This window comes from Arachis hypogaea, chromosome 20 (assembly GCF_003086295.3).
Source record: "Arachis hypogaea cultivar Tifrunner chromosome 20, arahy.Tifrunner.gnm2.J5K5, whole genome shotgun sequence".
Taxonomy (NCBI): Eukaryota; Viridiplantae; Streptophyta; class Magnoliopsida; order Fabales; family Fabaceae; genus Arachis; species Arachis hypogaea.
Genome location: NC_092055.1, coordinates 9572997 through 9595881, shown reverse-complemented (window position 1 = coordinate 9595881; position 22885 = coordinate 9572997). Strand labels below are relative to the sequence as shown.

Here is a 22885-nt window from a genome sequence, read left to right as displayed (position 1 = left end):
AAATGAAAAATTTTAATAAGAATTAAATTATAAAATTTTATAAAATCAATAGATTTATTTAAAATTTGTAATATCAAAAGATAGGGTAAAGTACTAAATTGGTTTCTATATTTGAGCGTAATTCTGTTTTAGTCCTTAAGGTTTAAAGTGTTCTATTTGAATCTAAAAAAGTTTCATTTAGCATCAATTTAGTCCCACAGTGAGGTCAAAGTTAAATAATTAACGGAATGTCCCACATAACAACAGTACAAGAACAAAATCGATAATTTGGAGAACAAGTATAAGCTCCAGAGGCACAAAATCAACCATTGATGCATCAATACATTTATTTATCATTCTCTTTAGTTTTATAGAAAATATTTTATTTATATTGTAAGAAAAATAATAAATAAATGTATTGATGTATCCATGGTTGATTTTGTGCCTCTGGAGTCTGTATTGTTCTCCAAATTATCGATTTTGTTCTTATACTGTTGTTATGTAGGACATTCCGTTAATTATTTAACTTTGACCTTACTATAGGACTAAATTGATGCTAAATGAAACTTTTTTGGATTCAAATAGAACACTTTAAATCTTAAGAACCAAAACAGAATTACGCCCAAACATAAGGGACCAATTTAGTACTTTACCCCAAAAGATATTATGAGTTAAATCGGAATTCTTTGGATGTTGCAAAGAAAATAAGAGGAAAGAAAATAGAAAGAAAAGTTGAGTTATTTGTATGTTGTTTGGATGAATAGAAAATAGATGAAAAGAAAAAAGAGAGAACATTTTTTTTGTTTGGATGGAAAGAAAAATAAAAAAAATTATAATAGTATAAAATTACATTAATACTCTTATCATAAAATAAAGTATGAATATTTTTATTTATTTATGTTTTATTATATTTTATAAATATTATAATTTTATATATTTAATTTAAATTATTTATCTAATATCTATAATGTTTAAATATAAATTTCTATTATAATAATATAACTGTTCATACCCTGGCCCAATAAATAGGGCCCAGGATCCAAGCAAAGAAGCCCAACCCAAAGGGTTGGCTCTCCCCCAGTACCAGCCTTCATCCCAAGAAGTCGGTACTGAACATGACCTGCTCCAAAGAAGTCGGATACGAGGGTTAGCTGGCAGATAACACTCATTCGAATGAGTAACTGCCCCTAGAAACTCTCTAACCACTTCATAGAGCCGTATCTTAACCTCCCTAAGATATGGGAACGGTTATCCACCTAAAAAGGTGGCACTACTTCAGCGGTGGTTATTGGTTCACCACTATAAATACACTGACACCATTCAGGTATCTCTAAGTTCCAATACTCTCTAACCTGCTCACACTCTTGCTAACTTAGGCATCGGAGTGTCTTTGCAGGTACCACCCCCCATTCTTTCACACGTACAAGTCGGACGGAGGAACACCGAGTAACAGATCCACTCGAAAACCACCTCCTTCATACGTTTGGGCCAACCAACGCCATCCAACCCATTAATCTCCGGTTACCCACCGTAACATTGGCGCCGTTGCCGGGGACCCGAGAGATCAACCAGTGATGGCGGATAGATCCCCTGAAGAGGGTCATGTGGAGACAGATTCTGAACAAGAGAATCTGAACACTGGAAACAATGAGGCAGACTAGACCCTTCACCAGGAAGCCAATGATCAACACAGGGAAGGCACCTCCGGAATCAAAAACCCGAAGTTAAATTCCTCGGAGGGGCGCGAATCAGAAAAAGAAGGACCATCCCACGCAATTGAGCTCATGGGATTAGTCCACAGTCGCCTCGAGCAGCTAGAACAGGAACGAAAACGGAAAAAGGAAACCGAAAAGAACCTAAAAGAGGAGATGGAGCGACGAAAAGAGTTAGAAAGAAAACTCTTAAAGTTAGAATCTTCCCTCAAAGGTCAGAACTCCCACGACGGTAGAGAAGATTCGCCCTTAGGGGAGAAAGATCCTTTTAGCGAGGACATAATGAGGGCAAAAGTTCCGAGAAACTTTAGAAGCCCCGATATGGACCTCTACGACGGAACCACTGATCCAAAGCATCATCTGAGCAACTTTAAAAGTCGGATGTATCTGGCTGACGCTTCTGACGCTACGCGATGCAAAGCTTTTCCGACAACCTTGTCAAAAGCAGCGATGAAGTGGTTCAACAGCCTCCCTCCGAGGTCAATTACCAGTTTTGAAGACCTCTCAAGAAAGTTCTTGATGAGGTTCTCCATCCAGAAAGACAAAGTAAAACATGCACCAAGTCTCCTGGGAATAAAACAGGAGGTCGGGGAGTCCTTACGGGCCTATATGGAAAGGTTCAACAAAGCATGTTTGGAGATTCAAGACCTGCCCACCGAAGCAGTCATCATGGGGCTAGTCAATGGTCTTAGAGAAGGTCCCTTCTCACAGTCCATATCAAAAAGACACCCCGCCTCTTTAAGTGATGTACAGGAAAGAGCTGAAAAGTACATCAATATGGAAGAAAATGCTAGGCTAAGAGACCCGAGTTGGCGACCTGGTCACCCTCCCTCAACGAAAGAGAGGGAGAGGGAAGCTAAGAAGAAGGAAGAACTTTGCCTCAATAGGCCAAGAAAATATCACTCTTATACTCCACTGAAAGTTCCTGTAGTGGATGTATACAGAGAAATTTGCAATACCGAAAGGCTGCCTCCTCCCAAGCCCATTAAAAATAAAAGAGGGGGGAGCCGCGGTGATTACTGTGAGTACCATAAGATATATGGGCACTCCACAAACAACTGTTACGACCTTAAAAATGTGATAGAAAAACTGGCCAGAGAAGGTCAGCTTGACAGATATCTCATAGAAAGGTCGGACAGTCATGGAAAAAGAAAGCGAGATGATATGGATAGAAGAGACCCACCACCACAAACTCCGGAGAGACATATCCATATGATCTCAGGAGGGTTTGCGGGAGGGGAACTCACAAAATCTTCTCGTAAAAGACATCTCAAGAGAGTTTACCAGGTCGGAGAGGGGTCCTCCGACCTTCCAACCATTTCATTCACAAAGGAAGATGGGCGAGGAATAATCCCTGGGCACGACGACCCAGTGGTAATTACCATGATCCTGGCAAATGCCCATCTACACAGAACACTAGTAGACCAAGGAAGCTCAGCGAACATCCTCTTTAAGCCCGCTTTCGACAAACTAGGGTTAGATGAGAAAGAATTAAGAGCCTACCCCGACACCTTGTACGGATTAGGCGACACGCCAATAAAGCCACTAGGATTTTTGCCCCTCCACACCACCTTTGGAAAGGGGGAGAAATCAAAGACTCTGAGTATAGACTTCATAGTCATTGATGTGGGGTCGGCCTATAATGCTTTAATCGGCAGAGCTACCCTGAATCGACTCGGAGCGGTGGTATCGACACCCCACCTCTGCATGAAATTCCCGACCTCAGCGGGGATAGCAACGGTGAGGGGAGATCAGAAGCTGGCAAGGAAATGCTACAATGAAAGCCTAAACCTGAGAGGAAAAGGCAAAGAAGTTCACACAATAGAGCTCGGTGGAGCAAGGATTAAAGAAGAGCTGCGACCACGACCCGGAGGAAAAACCGAGGAGATTCAGGTCGGAGAAGAGAAAGGAAAAAACACTCACATAGGAACCAACCTGGGGGAAACCCTAAGACAAGAATTGACTAAGCTCCTAAGAGATAATTCCGATCTCTTCGCCTGGAAGGCCTCCGACATGCCTGGGATAGATCCAGAACTCATGTCCCACAAGCTCTCGGTCTACTCGGGATCTCGACCTGTACAACAACGAAGACGCAAGCTCGGCCCAGAGCGAGCTCTAATAGTAGAGGAGCAAGTACAAGCGCTCCTAGAAGCCGGTTTCATCAGAGAAGTCAAGTATCCAACATGGCTAGCCAATGTAGTGCTAGTCAAAAAACAAAATGGTAAATGGAGAATGTGCGTCGACTATACCGACTTAAATAAGGCATGTCCCAAGGACCCTTATCCACTACCAAGCATTGACGCCCTAGTAGACTCTAGCTCGGGGTATCAATACTTGTCGTTCATGGACGCCTACTCAGGGTATAACCAAATCCCGATGTATGAACCAGACCAGGAAAAAACATCATTCATCACGCCCAGAGCTAACTTTTGCTACGTGGTCATGCCATTTGGATTGAAAAATGCAGGGGCCACATATCAGAGGCTGATGAATAAGGTGTTTGCCCCTCACCTAGGGAGCTTAATGGAAGTGTACGTCGACGATATGCTGGTAAAGACCAAGAAAGAAGTCGACCTCTTGTCTGACCTTTCACAAGTCTTTGACACCATAAGGTTGCACGGGATGAGACTAAATCCTGCAAAGTGCGCCTTCGCGGTGGAGGCAGGAAAATTTCTAGGATTCATGCTAACACAAAGAGGGATCGAAGCCAATCCCGACAAGTGTAGAGCTATCCTAAAAATGAAAAGCCCGACTTGTTTGAGAGAGGTCCAACAGCTGAATGGCCGACTAGCAGCTCTCTCCAGATTTTTGGCAGGATCAGCACTAAGATCCCTTCCACTGTTCTCCCTATTGAGAAAGGGACACCAGTTTGAATGGACTCCTGAATGCGAGGAGGCGTTCCAGGAGTTCAAAAAGTTTTTGAGCCAACCTCCTATTTTGACCCGACCTGTAGCCGGAAAATACCTCGTCCTATACCTATCCGGGGCAGACAAGGCTGTCTCAGCAGCCTTGATAAGAGAAGACGAGGACGGTCAACACCCAATCTATTTCATCAGTAAAGTTCTACAGGGCCCTGAGCTAAGGTATCACAAATTAGAAAAATTTGCCTACTCCTTAGTGGTAGCCTCTCGAAGGCTACGACCTTACTTTCAAGCTCACACAATAAGAGTCCGCACGAACCAACCCATGAAGCAAATCCTCCAAAAGACAGATGTTGCAGGAAGAATGGTTCAGTGGGCAATAGAGCTCTCCGAGTTCGACTTGAAGTACAAAACTCGGACGGCGATTAAAGCCCAGTGCCTCGCCGACTTCATTGCAGAATATGCAGGGGATCAAGAGGATAAACCAACTACATGGGAACTCTATGTAGATGGATCTTCCAATAAAACAGGAAGCGGCGCAGGCATAATATTGGTAGATGAAAGGGGAACCCAGATAGAGGTTTCCCTCAAGTTTGAATTCCCAGCTTCAAATAATCAAGCAGAATATGAAGCCTTGATTGCAGGATTGAAGCTGGCAGAAGAAGTCGGTGCTACGAAGGTAATGATATACAGTGACTCTCAAGTGGTGACCTCCCAAATAAGTGGAGAATATCAGGCAAAAGACCCAAATATGAAGAGATACTTGGAAAAAACTCTGGAACACCTTGGGCGCTTTGCAGAAACCGAGGTCACGCATATAACTCGGGACCTAAATAGCAGAGCAGACGCCCTATCCAAGTTAGCAAGTACCAAGCCAGGAGGAAATAACAGAAGCCTGATCCAAGAAACTCTCCAGGAACCTTCAGTGGTAAAAATGGAAGACAAACAAGAAGTCTTTGAAGTGGTCGGATTAAACTTCGGATGGATGAACCCCTTGGTCGAATACCTGAAATTCGACATCCTCCCCAAGGAGGAAAAGGAGGCCAAGAAAATCCGAAGGGAAGCACAACATTATACCTTGGTGAAAAATATTCTCTATAGAAGGGGGATATCAACGCCATTGTTAAAGTGTGTACCGACCTCAAGAGCCACCGAGGTATTAGAGGAGGTACATAGTGGAATCTGCGGGAACCATCTCGGAGCAAGGTCATTAGCCAGAAAGGTGATTCGAGCTGGATTCTACTGGCCAACCTTGCAGAAAGATGCCACAGACTTTGTGAAAAAGTGCCAACCGTGTCAAATGCATGCAAATTTCCACGTGGCCCCCCCAGAGGAGCTCATCAGTATCACCTCCCCATGACCCTTTGCAAAATGGGGAATGGATTTGTTAGGTCCTTTTCCCCAGGCGCCAGGACAAGTCAAATACCTAATAGTGGGAATAGATTATTTCACAAAGTAGATAGAAGCAGAACCACTGGCCACCATCACTGCACAAAGAAGTCGGAGGTTCCTCTACAAAAATATAATCACAAGGTATGGGATACCTTATTCCATTACCACAGATAATGGAACCCAGTTCACCGACTCCACCTTTAGAAGCCTAGTAGCCAGTATGAACATCAAACACCAGTTCACCTCAGTGGAACACCCACAAGCCAATGGGTAAGCCGAAGCAGCCAACAAAGTCATACTGGCAGGGCTGAAGAAAAGATTACAAGATGCGAAAGGAGCTTGGGCTGAAGAGCTCCAACAAGTACTATGGGCTTACAGAACAACCCCCCAATCCGCCACTGGAGAAACACCCTTCCGACTAGTTTATGGCGCAGAAGCCATGATCCCAATAGAGGTCAATGAGCAAAGCCCAAGAGTGATTTTCCACGACGAGATCGGGAATATACAGGGGCACAAAGAGGAGCTCGACTTGCTCTCCGAAATCCGAGAAGAAGCCCAGATAAGAGAAGCAGCGTTGAAGCAAAGGATGACCGCGAGATACAACAAAAAAGTCATTCGAAGGAGTTTCACCCCAGATGACTTGGTCCTAATCAGAAACGATATTGGAGTCAACAAATCGGGGCAAGGAAAGCTCGCTGCTAATTGGAAAGGACCATACAAGATCAACGAGGTCTTAGGAAAAGGCTATTATAGGGTAATCGACTTCGACGGCAACGAGTTACCAAGATCATGGCATGCTTGTAATATGAAAAGGTACTACAGCTAAAAGCGAACCCTACTCCCTGATGTACTCTTTTCCCAATTTCATGATTTTTTCCCAAAATCAAAGGGTTTTTTCTTAAAAGGGTTTTTAACGAGGCATCATAGTAGGGGCTAAGGGAAAATAAATTATCAAAAGCCCTTAGTAGCAATACGGTACCTCCTCAATTAATAAAGATCTCTTTCATTTTAAATATCTCTTTTAAATTCCCTTTTTATTCTCTTTCTACGAAACGCGCCGATTTAAGCTCGACAAAACGTGAAAATCCCATGAACCGACCTAGATGGTCGTCAGGATAAAACGACGAGGTACAAGTCGGCGTAAAGAGGCTATAGAAGTCGATCATGATAAACTCGGGAGCAGTCCGACTCATAAGTCGGAATGCGAAACCGAGTAAAATTAAAATGAATCGCAAAAGTAGCCTAAGTCACGAAAAACTCAATAAAACAAAATTGAGTACTAGGAATAACAAAAAAGAGATAGGAAAAAACTAAGAAAAAGTTGTAAGGCTGCCTTGAGGATCAAAGAGATTCAGAAAAGCAGGCCAACCCCAAAGAATAGGTTTTTTCCAGAAAAGATCAAAAGAATAGAAAAGCATGCGCGCATAAGGTAACTCAAAACCCTTATCCAAAAAGGGCATTTATTTAAAACGCTGAATTAAACCCTTATTAAAAAAGGGTATCGTAAATTGTTTTGTTTACGGCCTTAAAAGGCCAACAATTGTTCAAACATCAACAAATAAATATAAAGAGTTTAAAAAGGGGGGGTCCACAGGCCGGACCCCCAATAGCCAACAAATCACTTCTTTGCAAGAGGAGTAGAAGGATCACCACCACCAGGACCAGGAGTTGGAGAGAAAGTCGGAGGAGCGGCAGAAGAACTCGGAGCGTCCTTAGAGCGAGGAGGGGACTCTATGATCCTCTGCCCCCGAGTCTTCAAATCAGACTCAGACTCCACCACGGGGACAGGAGGATCCACGATGGCACCATCAATAACAATCTTATCAGGGTCCAAAGGAGAAAGGTCCAAGTCAGGAGCAATGACTCCGACCTGCTCCTTAAAAACCCTCCAAGCCTCATCAGCACCATCCGCAATAGAGTCCTCCAACTCGGTATAGGCCTTCCGGGCATTTAGCAAGTCATTCTTTACAGACACAAGATCAGCAAATAAACTGTTGTAGCTGGCTTGCGCTGCCTTCCTTAAATCCACCTCCATGTTGCATTGGGCTTGCAACTTCTTCTCCTTCTCCCGGAGGCTGTCCCTCTCCTCCTTCAGCTTGGCGACTTTCCCCTCCAACTCCCTCTCGTGCTCCTGATATATGCGAAGCCTGCCTTCCAGCTCCTCGACCCTCGAGGTCATCCCTAAAGAGCTGAGAGGAGTCTTCTCAAATATATCTAAGAGTTTGCCACAAACTTCCGCCGTCTTAAGACTCTCCTCAACCACAGCAGTGAGGTAGTGCCGAACAGAAACATCATCCATGCTCATACGAGCATGGGGATAAATGTTCTTTCGGACGAACGCAAGAGCGTCCACCTCACCAGAAGCGCCAGACTCTAAGGTCTTACGCTTCCTCTTCTCTGGTTCAGGAGTAGGTCGGACGGAGGGGGGTGGCAGAGAGGAAGCAGAAGAGGAAATCACAATAGGTTGGGAGGGAGTCCCGACGTTCCGAGGAGGAGGAGGAGGAGAGACAACTGCCCTAGCACCACCAGACCTGGCACGAGACCTTGCCTTGGCCTCCTGAACTCTTTGGTAAGACTCCTGGGCATTTGTTTTTGCCATCTTTGAAAAAAGCAACAATTGATAGATTAGACAAGTCGGAAGAATTAATCAGACAAGTCGGAGAACCAAATGAAAGATACCTATTTGTGACTGGATAAAACTTGGAGACCCCTGGAGAAACTTTTTTGTGTCCAAGTAGGGAGACCTCCCCCAAACTTCTCGGAGGAACCCCACAATGGCCGCCTCCACCTCATCCAGGTCGTCAAGACCATATTTTTCACAAGGGGAGGCCTCCAACCAGTATAAAGGAAAGCGGGGGGAAGAATTGTCATCCAGGAAAAAGGGGTGGTGGCCCTCTACAGCTTGCACTTTGAAAAAATAGTTTTTGAAGTCGTGGAAGGATTCGTCAAAAAGGGTGAAAATCCTCCTACCTTGTATGGCTCGGAACGATACCCACTGTTGTTTATTGTTTAGCCCACTAAAGGGTTTTGTCATATGAAAAAGATGGAAAAAAATCTTTAAAGAAATCGGGAACTCTAAAGCCTGGCTGATAAATTGATAAATTTTCAAAAAACCCCAAGAGTTGGGGTGAAGCTGGGTAGGAGCGACTCGGCAATGACATAAAACAGACATCTCAAAGTCTGAAAAAGGAAGAAAAACACCCAAACGGGTGATCATACACTCATACATAAAGAAAAAATGGGAGGCCGCCTCATTAGCCCTCCCAAAGCAAACCCGGTCTTCTGGACCCAGGGCCACTAACTCATACTTCGGCTCGTCCTCCTCAGAAGAACAAATTCTGTGGCGAGTACGAAGGTGGGTGATAAACTCAGAATCGACTGAGGGTTCCTCCCCTAAAACTGTGACATCGACCCAGTGAGAGAGAGCATCTACAGAAGCCATTTCTTTTCTAAAAAAGGGGTGACAAAACCTACAAGGGGAAAAGAAAAATCACCAACACGGTCTCTAAAGGAAGGGGGATGCGAAACCAAAGTCTGCAAATCAAATTTATCTACAAAAGCATATTAAAGAACTAACCTTTATTTGGAAATGAGGGTTGGAAGCAAAAGCCTTCGAAAGCACAAGAATGCAGCACGAACGAATGCAAGGGAAATTTGAAAGATCGCAGAAACGAAACAATGAAAGAGAGGGAAAGTATTTATAAGAACGTTAGGGGCATAATGGTAAAATAGGGGCAGTCATTAATGAAGATGCACCGTTACCAAGGCTATTGAATCCCTATGCACACCCCTAACGGACACGACGCTTGATTAGACGTAACTGTCAGAACCAAAAGGTCACGAAAAGTCACGTCGGTTTCAAATCATCACGTCGGTCCCCTTACAAATCGGCTACGATCCCGAGTAGAATACTCGAACCCAAATCTTAAAAAGAAATTGGGCTCGAGTAGGGGCACTGTTCATACCCTGGCCCAATAAATAGGGCCCAGGATCCAAGCAAAGAAGCCCAACCCAAAGGGTTGGCTCTCCCCCAGTACCAGCCTTCATCCCAAGAAGTCGGTACTGAACACGACCTGCTCCAAAGAAGTCGGATACGAGGGTTAGCTGGCAGATAACACTCATTCGAATGAGTAACTGCCCCTAGAAACTCTCTAACCACTTCATAGAGGCGTATCTTAACCTCCCTAAGATATGGGAACGGTTATCCACCTAAAAAGGTGGCACTACTTCAGCGGTGGTTATTGGTTCACCACTATAAATACACTGACACCATTCAGGTATCTCTAAGTTCCAATACTCTCTAACCTGCTCACACTCTTGCTAACTTAGGCATCGGAGTGTCTTTGCAGGTACCACCCCCCATTCTTTCACACGTACAAGTCGGACGGAGGAACACCGAGTAACAGATCCACTCGAAAGCCACCTCCTTCATACGTTTGGGCCAACCAACGCCATCCAACCCATTAATCTCCGGTTACCCACCGTAACAATAACTAAGGGTAGTATTGAAAAAACAAAATTTTAGCACTTTTTTCTTGTTTTCTTACTTGTGATGAAAAAAAAAATTTTAGTGGAACCACACAAAATTTTTTTTTTTTTTTTTTGATAACCAAACAAAAAAAAATATTATTCTTCATCCATTTTCTTTCTATTTATTTTCTATTAAACCAAACAAAGTGTAAATGTACCACCTACGTGATAAGAGTACCATCTCTCTCTTCTCCTCTCCTCTCTTACTTTCCGATCATTTAAAAGAATTTTTTTCTGGTTTTTTCTCCTTCCTTATTTTATTTTATTTTTAATTCTACATTTATTTTTCGTGGATCACTCTGAATATTATCTCTTCACAATAATGCAATCCCCGTTTTTTTTCTTCCTTCCGTGTATATTAATGGATCAGTTTGAGAATATATTCCAGCTCAAGTTTTCTGATTATGCAAAAGGTGTATACCAAATTGTAGAAGTAAAGTGTTTTTGTTGTAAATTTTGAATCTTGCTGAACCGTATTTTAACTACAATGTAACATAAAATATAGAATAAGTTAACAGTTATGTTTTGAAAATTTCGATTTTGAACAAATTACTTCTTAAAAAAAATATTAATTTAATTTTTTAGGATCATAAATAGTGGATACATGATATTTTTTTATTAATTCATGAACTAAAATTTAACGGTGATGTTTATACATACTGTTAATTACTTTTATATGTCTATCTATAAAAGATAATCATATAAATAATAATTTGTGGAGTGAAATTTCACTTATTTTAATAGGATTTATGATTAATAGAGAACGATTGATAAATAATATATGAAAACTCAAATGATAATAAATATTTTATTATCTAAAATTACATCTTTTTTTATTCATGTCATAATAACAAAACATGCACCACTATAAATAACGAAATACATAGATAATTTCTTTATCCACAGAAAGACATATATTATATATGTTTACTATTTATTATTTTAAAAGACTTAATTGGTATTTTTTTAAGAACAAATTAATTTATTTTGGAGTATCTAATTGTCATGTTACTTTAGAATATATGTTAGAGAAAAGGACAAATAGGTCTCTGACCTTTTGTCCCGTGGACATTTTTCTCCTTGACTATTGAAAAATACTTTTAAGTCCCTGACCTTCACAAAATTTGGACGGATCAGTCTCTCCGTCCAAATGCCTCCGTCAGGGACTGATCCGTCCAAGTTTTGTGAAGATCAGGAATTTAAAAATATTTTTCAATGGTCATGGACGAAAATGTGCACGGGACAAAAGGTAAGAACCTATTTATCCTTTTCTATGTATGTTAAGAATGTTTTTGCTGATGGGGGCACTAGTTTAAAAATCTTGTTACTAAAATATGTGTGAAGCTTAACGTATAAGTTGTAACTTTTGCTGTTTTGCATGGCCGTTCATGAAGCCTCTGCTTCATTCAACCAACGCATCAAAACCTTGCTCTCAAACGGTCTTTATCACCAAACGTTTCAACTTTTCAGACAACTCCTTTTCTCTGGCAACCATGTTAACATCTTCTCTGTTCTTCCATCACTCACCAAGGCGTGCTCCTCCGCCCAGTGCCACGCTCTCGGCACTGCCCTTCATTGCTTGGCTCTCAAGACAGGTTCTCACTCTGACCATGTTGTGTCCAATTCTGTCATCTCCATGTATGCAAAGTTTATGGATACTGAATCTGCACGGAAAGTGTTCGACACAATGCCTCAGAGAGACCCCATCACTTGGAACTCCATGATCAATTGTTATCTGTATAATGGGTACTTAACAGAAGCCTTGCAGACGTTGAAAGGTGCACACTTGCTCGGCCTTGCTCCGAAGCCGGAGCTGATGGCTAGAGTTGTGTCCATGTGTGGGAGGAATGTGTGTTCAAGGATAGGGAAACAGATTCATGCCCTTGTTATTGTTGATGAGAGGGTGCAGCAATGGGAGTCAGTGATTTTTTCAACAGCTCTTGTGGATTTTTATTTCAGGTGTGGCGAGTCTTGGATGGCTTTACATGTATTTGATGGAATGGATGTGAAGAATGAGGTTACTTGGACTGCAATCATATCTGGCTGCACTGCTAATCATCATTATGATGCTGCTTTTGCATGCTTTCGAGCAATGCAGGCTGAGGGAGTTATCCCAGAGAGTGCATTAATTGCTCTCTTAACGGCTTGTGCCGAGTCAGGCTTTGCAAAGCATGGGAAGGAGATTCATGGTTATGCCTTCCGTCACTGGTTTGCATCAAGTCATAATTTTTCATCAGCTCTCATAAATATGTATTGCCAATGTGGAGAATCACTGCATCTTGCTGAGCTAGTTTTTGAAGGGTCTAGTTTTAGAGATGTGGTGCTATGGAGTTCAATCATTGGGAGCTATGCGCAAAGAGGGGATGGCTACAAAGCCTTAAAGCTATTTAACAAGATGCTGGGCGAGGAAACTGAACCAAATCATGTTACTTTGCTCGAAGTAATCTCTGCCTGCACAAACTTATCTTCACTGAAACATGGTTGTCCATGCCATGGCTATGTCCTCAAATTTGGGTTTAGTTCACACATCTCTGTAGGAAATGCACTTATAAATATGTATGCCAAATGTGGTTGTCTGGATGGCTCAATTAAGATATTCTTAGAAATGCCAAATAGAGACTCTGTTTCATGGAGCACTTTGATCAGTGCCTACGGTCTTCATGGATGTGGTGAACAAGCATTGCAACTTTTTCATGAAATGCAAGAGAGAGGAGTGAAGTCAGACGCAATTACCTTACTCGCTGTATTATCTGCTTGTAATCATGCCGGTCTTGTAACTGAGGCGCAGCTGGTATTCAAACAAGCGAGTGCAGATTGTAAAATTCAATTAATCTTAGAGCACTATGCATGCCTTATTGATCTTCTTGGAAGGTCAGGCAAGCTTGAAGATGCAATGGAAACACTGAGAACCATGCCCATGGAACCAAGTGCAAGAATGTGGAGCTCTCTGGTATCCTCTTGTAAGCTTCATGGAAGATTGGACATTGCAGAAATACTAGTCCCACAGCTTATAAGATCAGAACCAAATAATGCTGCTAACTATGCATTGCTGAATATGATTTATGCCGAGCATGGTCATTGGCTTGGTGTAGAAAAAGTCAGGGAAATAATGAAACTGCAGAAGGTTAAGAAGATTAATGGGCTCAGCAGAATTGAGGCAGTAGATGAGAGGTTATAGCATAACACAATCTTGTTATTATTGCTTTTTTGTTTTTTATTTTTGTACAAGCGCAGTAAAGTTCATATAATTATAGATAATCCTGTTAATTCATAATTATGTCCTGGTTAATGTATAATGTATTTTGCTCAGTAAAAGTGTTTAGCCATTGAAATTAACAATTTGACAAAATGGCCATTTATAAATCTAGTTCGAAACTTCATAGGTATCAAGCATTGAAACAGAAAATTTTAAGTGAAGAAAAAGTAAGAGTAATTAATAAGTTGAGAAGGTTCTTTCCTATAATTGGTTGTGACGTCAAATCAGCCTACTTGATGTATGCATTGCGTGTTCATTCAGAGAGTCACTAATCACATTGTCACGTTGCAACTACTCTTAGAACTTTAAATATCAAGGTAAACTATTTAACGAAAACCAATTAGTTATGTTTCCTGAGGGAAGGCTTTAGATAAGAGAGAAGCAATGTTTGTACAATTTTTTTTGTGTATATATATTTTTTAGACGTCTTTTTATGTATTAAAGAGATAAATATAAAAGTGGTTCATATGATATTCTTCCTTCGTGATTGCAAGAACGGGGCATAAGAAATATGTGTATAGGACATAAATTACATAAGTTAACAACAGCAAGGTTAACAACATCAACCAAATTCGATTAAAAACAACACAAACTAGTAAGTCAGAGCTGAGGTTAACTCTGTTCAGATTCTGTACAATTAGAACACATAGTTATTAACATTTATGAATTGAATTGACAGACAACCAGCTTCACAAGACATCCGAATCCGATCCTTACAATTTTCTGTTCCAATATTCTTTCATGAAACTTAAACAAGTAACACTGAAACTTGAGAAACTAATAATCCACTATGATCATTAACTAATCTACAACCTGCATCAGATTGTTGCAGTGTTAAGTGCTTCGTGAAATTCATTCACATAAGTATTCCAGTATACCTAAACGTTGAGATTAATCCATCATGGCAAAAGATAAAGAAACAAACAAAGAAACATATATACACTTTATTAGTCGTTCAACCTTATTAAAATAGAATATTAAATATGCAGCATAACTACAATTTCAGAAGAAATAGTAAAACCCATCTGAAAAGCATTTCAATTTTCATTTCCAGTTCCTGTTCCAATTAGCTCTCCACCTGAGGAAATTACAAGTCAAGCATGATGACGATCGTCATCATTATCAGCTTCTGAAGAAGCATTACCAGCATCAAGATCATTTTCTGAAGAAACATTACCGGCATCAACATCATTTTCTGAAGAAGCATTACCAGCATCATCATCATCATTATCATCATACTCTGAAAAAGCATTACGGGCATGATCCTCATCATTATCATTATTTTCTGAATAAGCATTACGGGAATGATCATCATCATTTTCTGAATAAACATTATCAGGCCCCGAACCAGGATCATCAACATCAGCATTATCAACATCGTACTCAATAGCAAAATCCAAGAATCCACCTCTAGGGTTATCAGAGCCATCAAGCAGGTCAATCTCATCATCAGTCAAGAACTGCCTGAGCTTCTCCCTGTAAATGGCCAACTGCTCCTCCAACAAAGACTTCTGATTCTCATGATGGACAATGGACCATCTCAAGTTATCAATGACCTCATTATCATAGTCCTGTTTCTGATCCATCATCCTCCGAAACTGATTGGCCTGAATCTCAATGGCGCTCTTCTCATTCTGCAGCCTGAGGATCATGGCCATGGCCTCCTCAGCAGCGGAGGCAGCCGCAATCCTCTCATTCTCGATCTCAGCACAAGCAGCACTGAACCTCTGCCTCTCAAACTTGACGAGATTTCTCAGCGCCATTACGTCGAACACCTCGTCTTCAACGTGGTCCTCCTTGTCATCGAGAGTGTCCTCCATCTGAGACTTCTTCCGGGAGGAGGGTTTGGGGATGTCAGCGTCGACAGCGTGATGAATCTTCGGGGCGGGGGCGGGAGCGGGAGCGGGAGGAGATCTGGGTGGTGGATAGTACGGAGGGAAATGCTTGAGAGCCTTGGAATTGGGATGAGAGATGCGGTAGATCTTGAGGGTGAAGAAGAGGATCAAGATGAGACCAAGGATGTTGAAGATTCTAGAAACGTAACCGAGGAGGATGAAACCGCAACTGACCTCGCTGGCCTGAGCGATGAATCGGATTGTGGAAGGGAAATCCATGAGTGCGAGGGTAATTCGGAGAAAGCGGTGGTAGAAGCCAAGAACGGACTGAACTGCAACCAAGAAGCAAGTCTGCATCTGCATCTGGGCCACCTTGTACCGCCCACTCTCTCTCTTTCACACTCCAACAACTTCTTCAATCTTAGCGTCAACGCCACTTCCTTTTCTTTCTCTTGCTATCATACTTATCAATTTACCACCAATGTCTCCTCTGTATTCATTGGATTTCCAACAACAACACCAGCAGCAACGTAATGCTACCCCTCTGAATCAAGAATGGAGATGGTTGTGGTTGCAAATGGATTCGGCGAAGAAATAGAGGGAGAGTTATTATTATTATTGCATTTCAGTGTGTGCGAGTGAGGTACGTAAAACTTTCAATACCGTTGCCCATTAATCATTATTCATTAATCATTAGTCATTAATTATTATTATTCTTATTTAATTCCCACAATCCACCACAGATACTAGCATACTGCTTTCTGGATATCAACGTCACCATCATTTGCCACATCGTTATATCTCCAATCTATATCGTATGTATGTATCCATATTTTTATTATTTTCAATATTTTTTAGTTTTTACTTTTAGGATTTTGTAGACAAAAATGAATAAAAAATACTAAAAGTTAAAATGTAATTCAAGCGTGGTAATAATACTTTATTCATAAGCTCCCATAAAATACTGTTATGAAATAAACTAACGGCTATATTTGGCTACCATGAGCTGTTGTTTACGTTAACGAATTACAATAATATTTTTTTGTCTTCCTTGTGACAGGAAGATTCTGAATTAGTGGAATCTTTTTATTAATTACTGGTCTAGTCATCTTTCATGCTTTCACTGTATATTAAATAAATGTCTACTAATTAATTTTGTCAAATACAACTATGGTTAAGTGCTAATAATGCAGAAGAACTTAGTATTTTAGTGTAGCAGCATGTAATGATTCCTATCCTTTCTTTATTATCCAATATAGTTGTGTGAGTTCAGAAACAAACTTAATCATGCAAAATATGAGAAGTAATCTGGCAACTATTGTTCTCTTCTGTAGCATTCAGAATTTGAAGTTCCTCACTCAACTCATTAATTACTAATAAGAAACTATTCAACACTAAATACATTAACAGTCCTGTTACTTGAGGGAATTTTCAATGTCTATCACAAACCTATACTTGACATCTTTGTTTATGATCCTTTCAAAAGCTTCATTAGCATATTCAATGGGAATCACTTCTATATTTGGATAAATCTCCTTTTCAGCACACAAATCAATCATCTCTTGGGTATCTTTTGTGCCTCCTGCAGCACTTCCAGAAATGCTTCTCATCCCTGTCAACCACAAATAATGCACATTTAAAGTATCATTGCTTCAATATAAATTAATGCTTGTCATTACAACAATTTCTTTTTCCATAATTCAGAAGCAACATACCACCAATAAGGCTTCCTGGGCTTAATTTGATTTCACTTGGAGCCCCAACTAAGACTAAGACACCACATGTTTTCAGAAGAAACATGTAAGGATCAAAAGGGTGATTACCAGATGCTGTGTCAATTATAAAGTCTAATGACTCAGCCAATGCCTGCATATGTAGGAATCATAATCAATTTTGACCAAGATGAATAAAGAAGCACAAGCTACAATGTCAATGTTCTTTTAAATGATTCATAATCTCTTTCACCAAAAGGATTAGAATTCGATTCTTATTGTAATAACAACCTACTTACACTCATTTGTTCTTGATCAGATGAAACAACAAAATTGTCTGCACCAAGAAGATTTAGGGCCTCATCTTTTTTAGATATGCTGGTGCTGAAAACTGTTACATCCAATCCAAAAGCCTTTCCAAATTTAACTGCCATATGACCAAGGCCACCAAGGCCAATAACACCTAGAGATTTACCAGGCTGATTCATATTGTGACGAATCATCGGCGAATAAACAGTGATTCCGGCACAGAGCAAAGGTGCTGCTGAAGCCAATGGATAGCTCTTTGGTATCATAAAACAATACCTGCATAAATATGATATCAAATTCAACTGAACCTATCTAAGACTATATAACCTTTTGCATATAAATTTTCTTTCATTACCTATGATGAACTACTATGAAAGTGGAGTATCCTCCTTTTGTGATTGTACCATCAGAATCAACACTATCATAAGTAAAAACTCGTCCTTTACCACATTGAATTTCAAGTCCTGCATTGCAATTTCGGCAGTCGCGGCACGAGTTAACATAAGTCCCTACTCCAACATGGTCACCAACATTGAAACGTTGGACATTGGAACCAACCTTTGTCACAATGCCTGCAATCTCATGTCTAACAAAACTCATAGATTAGCTTAAGACTAAATTGGATTATAAACTAACCATTATTTATTAAAAGATCATATACCCGGGCACAACAGGGTAATTTGTGGCACCAAATGAATTCCTTGTGGAAACTACATCAGCATAACAAATACCGCAGTGTGTGATCTTAACATAAACATCATCGTTTCCTACAGCCCTGACCAATCACCATTCATCATGATATAAATTAAATACTTTGTACCAAGAAAACAGAATTATGCTAAAGAGTGTTGGCAATAGTGATAGAGGCATATATACTTGCGACTGAATTTGTATGGTGAGAGAACACCAGATGCATCTCTTGCTGCCCAACCTAAGCAATCTTCATTGCCACTTTCGAAATTCATCATTATTTTCTGTTGCACTATAAATTAATCAAACTCAATTGGCTATCACTTTAGATTTAAACAAAGAATTTCATGAAGATTTCTATGATAGCTAAAATATGAACAAATATTTAATATTGTATTAACTAATTTAATCGTATATACCAGTTTATTTAAGAATTTTTAACTATAATTTTCACTTAAAAGTAATATACATGTGTATGTAAGTAAGAAAGTTATATGTCATATCTTGAAACTCAAATGAATAAAACAAAATAGAATAATAATAAGAAAACGATAGAATTTTCTCTCAAAGAGAAAGAATGCAAAAAATCAAAACGAATCAACAAATAAATAATATTGAAAGAGCATAGATCAGAAGCTAACACAGTAGTCAATAGGAGCCAACCTGTTTGAGTTTCTTCAGGAATCCGTTCTTTTTTTTAATATTTTTTTCAGGCTTCTTTACTTCAACATTTCAGCAAATTCAATGGCCTTATAAAGCTGAAGAATCAAATAACAAGCGTAATGGCAAGAAGGACTAAAATAGTGACACTTCTTAGACACGTTACTGTGACTAAATCAAGTCAACGAAGTCCACGCACATTGGTCTACCCATATGAATTATAGTTACAATTTAATGCTGAGATTCTAATATGATTATGTTATAGTAATTATGATGATGGTATAAATGTTGTTAAAATTAAAATTATATTTTTTTTTATATTTTAGTAATATTTTTTTAAGTAACATTTTTTATTTTAATTTTAACAACACCTTTTAAAACATTATAATTATCGTAATCACCATAATATAATCATACTAAAATCATCCCAAAAATGTTTCGTGTCGAACAAAATTGCATTTTAATAAAACGTTATTATATATGTAGTGCGTGTGATACTGTGATTTGTTCAGATCAAATTCAAAAAGAATTGTAAACATCAGAAAGACTTGTATTCCATTTACTTTGATCAGGAGAGCTTTGAATGTTCCAACTGCCAACATCAAAATAAGACTTTTCTCCATATACTATAAAAATAAATAATTTTTAAATATTTAAAATTTATTATAATAAATACCATAAATGAGCCAAAATAGTATTCTATAATTATCCATGATGTTACAAAATTAATACGCAGCTTAAATATGAAATACAAAAGATACAAACAAAATTTTCTTGAACAGTTGAATTGTTCTTATTCTAAAAATCCTCACTCAAGGACAAACTCCACACAATAACAAATTATTCATTACAAACACATAGCACTAATCTTCAGTATAATTTTACTTCAGGGAATTTTCAATATCAATCACAAACCGATACTTGACATCATTTTTTATGACCCTTTCAATAGCTTCATTAGCATACTCAATAGGAATTACTTCAATCTTTGGGTAAATGTTTTTTTCAGCACATAAATCAATCATCTCTTGTATATCTTTTGTACCTCCCACAGAACTTCCAGAAATAGTCTTCAATCCTGTCAAATATACAGAATGCATATAAACCAATTTGTTATTACTATATATCTAAATGAAAACTTTAACATTACAACACCATAATTCACTATGTAATGTAACATACCGAAGAATAGGCTTACAGGGCTGAACTTGATTTCATTTGCAGCCCCAACTACTACTAGAATACCAAGTGTTTTCAGAAGTGCCAAGTAAGGATCAAAAGGATGATCACCAGATGCTGTGTCAATTATAAAATCTAGTGTCTTTGTTAATCTCTACATGTATACACATATATATAGCAATATTAGTCAACATTCAATTCCGAACAAAATACATAAATATGAAATAGATTATGCTTTTTTAATTTGTTATGCTTACTTTCATTTGGTCTTCATCAGATGAAATTACAAAGTTATCTGCACCAAGCAGATTGAGGGCTTCATCTTTCTTAGATATGCTGGTGCTGAAAACTGTTACATTCAGACCAAAAGCCTTTCCAAATTTAACAGCCATGTGACCAAGTCCACCAAGGCCAATCACTCCTAGAGATTTTCCCGGCTGCTCATTCATCTTGTGGCGAATCATCGGCGAATAAACAGTGATTCCGGCACACAGCAAAGGTGCTGCTGAAGCCAATGGATAACTTTTTGGTATCTTGAAACAATACCTACACATATACAACAAAAAATATGACATCAAATTCAGTTTACTCTAACCTTTTTAACTCAAAATATATAAACTATAGTAGCCAATTACCTTTCATGGACTACTATGAAATTGGAGTATCCTCCCTTTGTGATTGTACCATCAGAATCAACCCCATTAAAGGTAAAAACTCCTCCCTTACTGCACTGATGTTCTAGTCTATCGTCGCAATACTCGCAGTCGCGGCATGAGTTGACATAAGTCCCCACTCCAACATGGTCACCAACATTGAAACGCTTGACATTGGAACCAACCTTGCTCACAACGCCTGCAATCTCATGTCTAACAAAAAAAAAAAAAAAAGCAGATTACAGATACATTAGCTTCGTTAAGTTTGCAAGTTTCTGAGAATTAGAGAATGAGAAACTCTTGGAAGCCAGTAATTTTTAGTATTTTTAGTCATTATTTAATCAGCACAAACACTAAATTATCTTTAACAAATAAATTTTATTAATTCATGTCTGAAAAATTTAGATGCAAGCTGTATTGATTCATATGTGCAAATGCTGGTAAATATAGATACAAACTATATGCTTTTTGTGTACAAAATTCCTGTAAATATGTATGTAAATTATTACTGACCACATAACTACTGACTAAAAATGATAATATTTATTGGCCATATAGCATTGTTTTCAAAGGCAACATACATACCCTGGCACAACAGGGTACTTGGAGTCACCAAATTTATTCCTTGTCCAAACGATATCAGCATAACAAACACCACAGTGTGTGATCTTAACATGAACATCATCATCTCCTACAGCCCTGATGATCAATCATGGAATAAGTTAATATATATGGTATAAATTAAAGTTCAATCAGATGTTAGTTTGGTTAATTACCTGCGATTGAATTTGTATGGTGAGAGATGTCCAGATGCATCTCTTGCAGCCCAACCAAGGCAATCTTCTGAACTCATTGTTTTCTTCTGTTTCACCATAAATACAAATTATTTTTCAATTTTCATGAAACGTCTTACACATGGATTTATAAGGCAAGTAATAAGTAGTTAATAGGAACCAACCTGTTTAATCAGTTTTCTTTGTTTTCACAATTTGAGGCAAATTCATGAATGGTGTTTATATAATAGAACAATAACAGGCTCAATAGTACGAAAGCAGATACCTCATGATGAGCAAAGCATGTAGACTATAGAAAACTTGGGTTAAACACGCCATTGCAATATCAACATAAAAGTCTACGCTCCTCGTACCTGTAAAACTATGTGAATTGACCGTCCTTAAATAATTTGATATATTTGATAAATTATTTAATATAATACTTATTAAATTGTAATTATTATTTTTATATGAAAATATTTGTATTTGATTAATTACATATATTAACTGCTTTTGTTAAAGACCAAACTGAGTATTAATCAAATGAAAATCTTTTGGTTACGCATCTGATGACGTTTATCCAATAATGCTTGATATTATGTGCACAAAAAGTCCAGAAGTCATTGATTAGATTAGTATTCTATTATCTAAGATGAGAAAAAAAATATTAGAACAAAACCGTAACACAATGTCATTGCCGATAACCTTTTTTTATTTGTTTTTGGTGGGGTTCGGGACCTTTTGAACTAGTTATAACCGCCGCCTGTTAAATCGGCACTTTTTTAATTTTATTATGGAGGCTGCTAGAATGGGTAGGACTCGTTATGGAGATCAAATGTGCTTTACTTGCGTGTAGTGTCAGATTAACTGAAATCAGACAGTATGAGTGAGAGGGATTTATCAGACAGTTCTACCCAAAATCATAAACTCTAAACCCTAAATCCTAGTATTTAGGGTTTAGAATTTAAAATTTATGGTCCCGCACATTGATCTAGCACTCCAAAAATCTATAATCCAACACAACACGTATATGGTTTTCATAACAAAAAAATGAGCCTTAAATTGGTGTATAAAGTGTTTCAGAAATGTTTGGTAACAAAAAAAATTAATCAAAAACAGTCATAACTTGCCTTATTTAATATTTATTAATTGTTGCGACAATTAATGAATACTAAATAAGACACATTTTGACTGTATTTGTTTTTTTCTTCCTAACATTACCATGTTGTGTTTATACTCTTCTCATAGGCACTTATTATTGATGGCATATTGGCATGTACTTATGAAAAACATACTAGGTGTACATAACTGAAGTGTTTTGTATCATTTTGGAAAGGAGGGTTA

General features: G+C 38.8%; 4 protein-coding genes across 5 annotated transcripts; 1 reads left to right on the top strand and 3 right to left on the bottom strand.

Moving 5' to 3' along the window:
- The first annotated feature begins 11852 nt into the window (after positions 1–11852).
- On the top strand, positions 11853–13652 carry LOC112786743 (pentatricopeptide repeat-containing protein At4g31070, mitochondrial-like). The gene has a single exon (XM_025830115.2). The coding sequence runs from the start codon at positions 11853–11855 to the stop codon at positions 13650–13652; it is 1800 nt and encodes a 599-aa protein (XP_025685900.1).
- Positions 13653–14644: 992 nt separating this feature from the next.
- Positions 14645–16277, bottom strand: LOC112782628 (uncharacterized). Its single transcript, XM_025825104.2, has one exon. It carries the CDS (start codon positions 15926–15928, stop codon positions 14825–14827), a length of 1104 nt encoding a protein of 367 aa, XP_025680889.1. The 5' UTR covers positions 15929–16277; the 3' UTR covers positions 14645–14824.
- Positions 16278–16770: 493 nt separating this feature from the next.
- LOC112782629 (probable cinnamyl alcohol dehydrogenase 1) lies at positions 16771–19085 on the bottom strand. 2 transcript variants are annotated; one of them, XM_025825106.3, is made up of 7 exons: positions 18940–19085; positions 18463–18568; positions 18248–18361; positions 17942–18172; positions 17577–17862; positions 17281–17431; positions 16771–17177 (listed from the first exon to the last, which is right to left on the bottom strand). In XM_025825106.3, the coding sequence occupies exons 2-7, from the start codon at positions 18552–18554 to the stop codon at positions 16981–16983; spliced, it is 1071 nt and encodes a 356-aa protein (XP_025680891.1). In that variant the 5' UTR covers positions 18555–18568; positions 18940–19085; the 3' UTR covers positions 16771–16980. The 2 variants fall into 2 exon arrangements, with proteins under 2 accessions (XP_025680891.1, XP_025680892.1); XM_025825107.3 differs by having other exon boundaries at positions 18463–18560; positions 18940–19078.
- A 533-nt stretch (positions 19086–19618) lies between these two features.
- On the bottom strand, positions 19619–21917 carry LOC112782630 (probable cinnamyl alcohol dehydrogenase 1). The gene is made up of 7 exons (XM_025825108.3): positions 21727–21917; positions 21545–21630; positions 21354–21467; positions 20751–20981; positions 20373–20661; positions 20119–20269; positions 19619–20014 (listed from the first exon to the last, which is right to left on the bottom strand). Exons 2-7 carry the CDS (start codon positions 21619–21621, stop codon positions 19818–19820), a joined length of 1059 nt encoding a protein of 352 aa, XP_025680893.1. The 5' UTR covers positions 21622–21630; positions 21727–21917; the 3' UTR covers positions 19619–19817.
- Between the last annotated feature and the right edge of the window lie 968 nt (positions 21918–22885).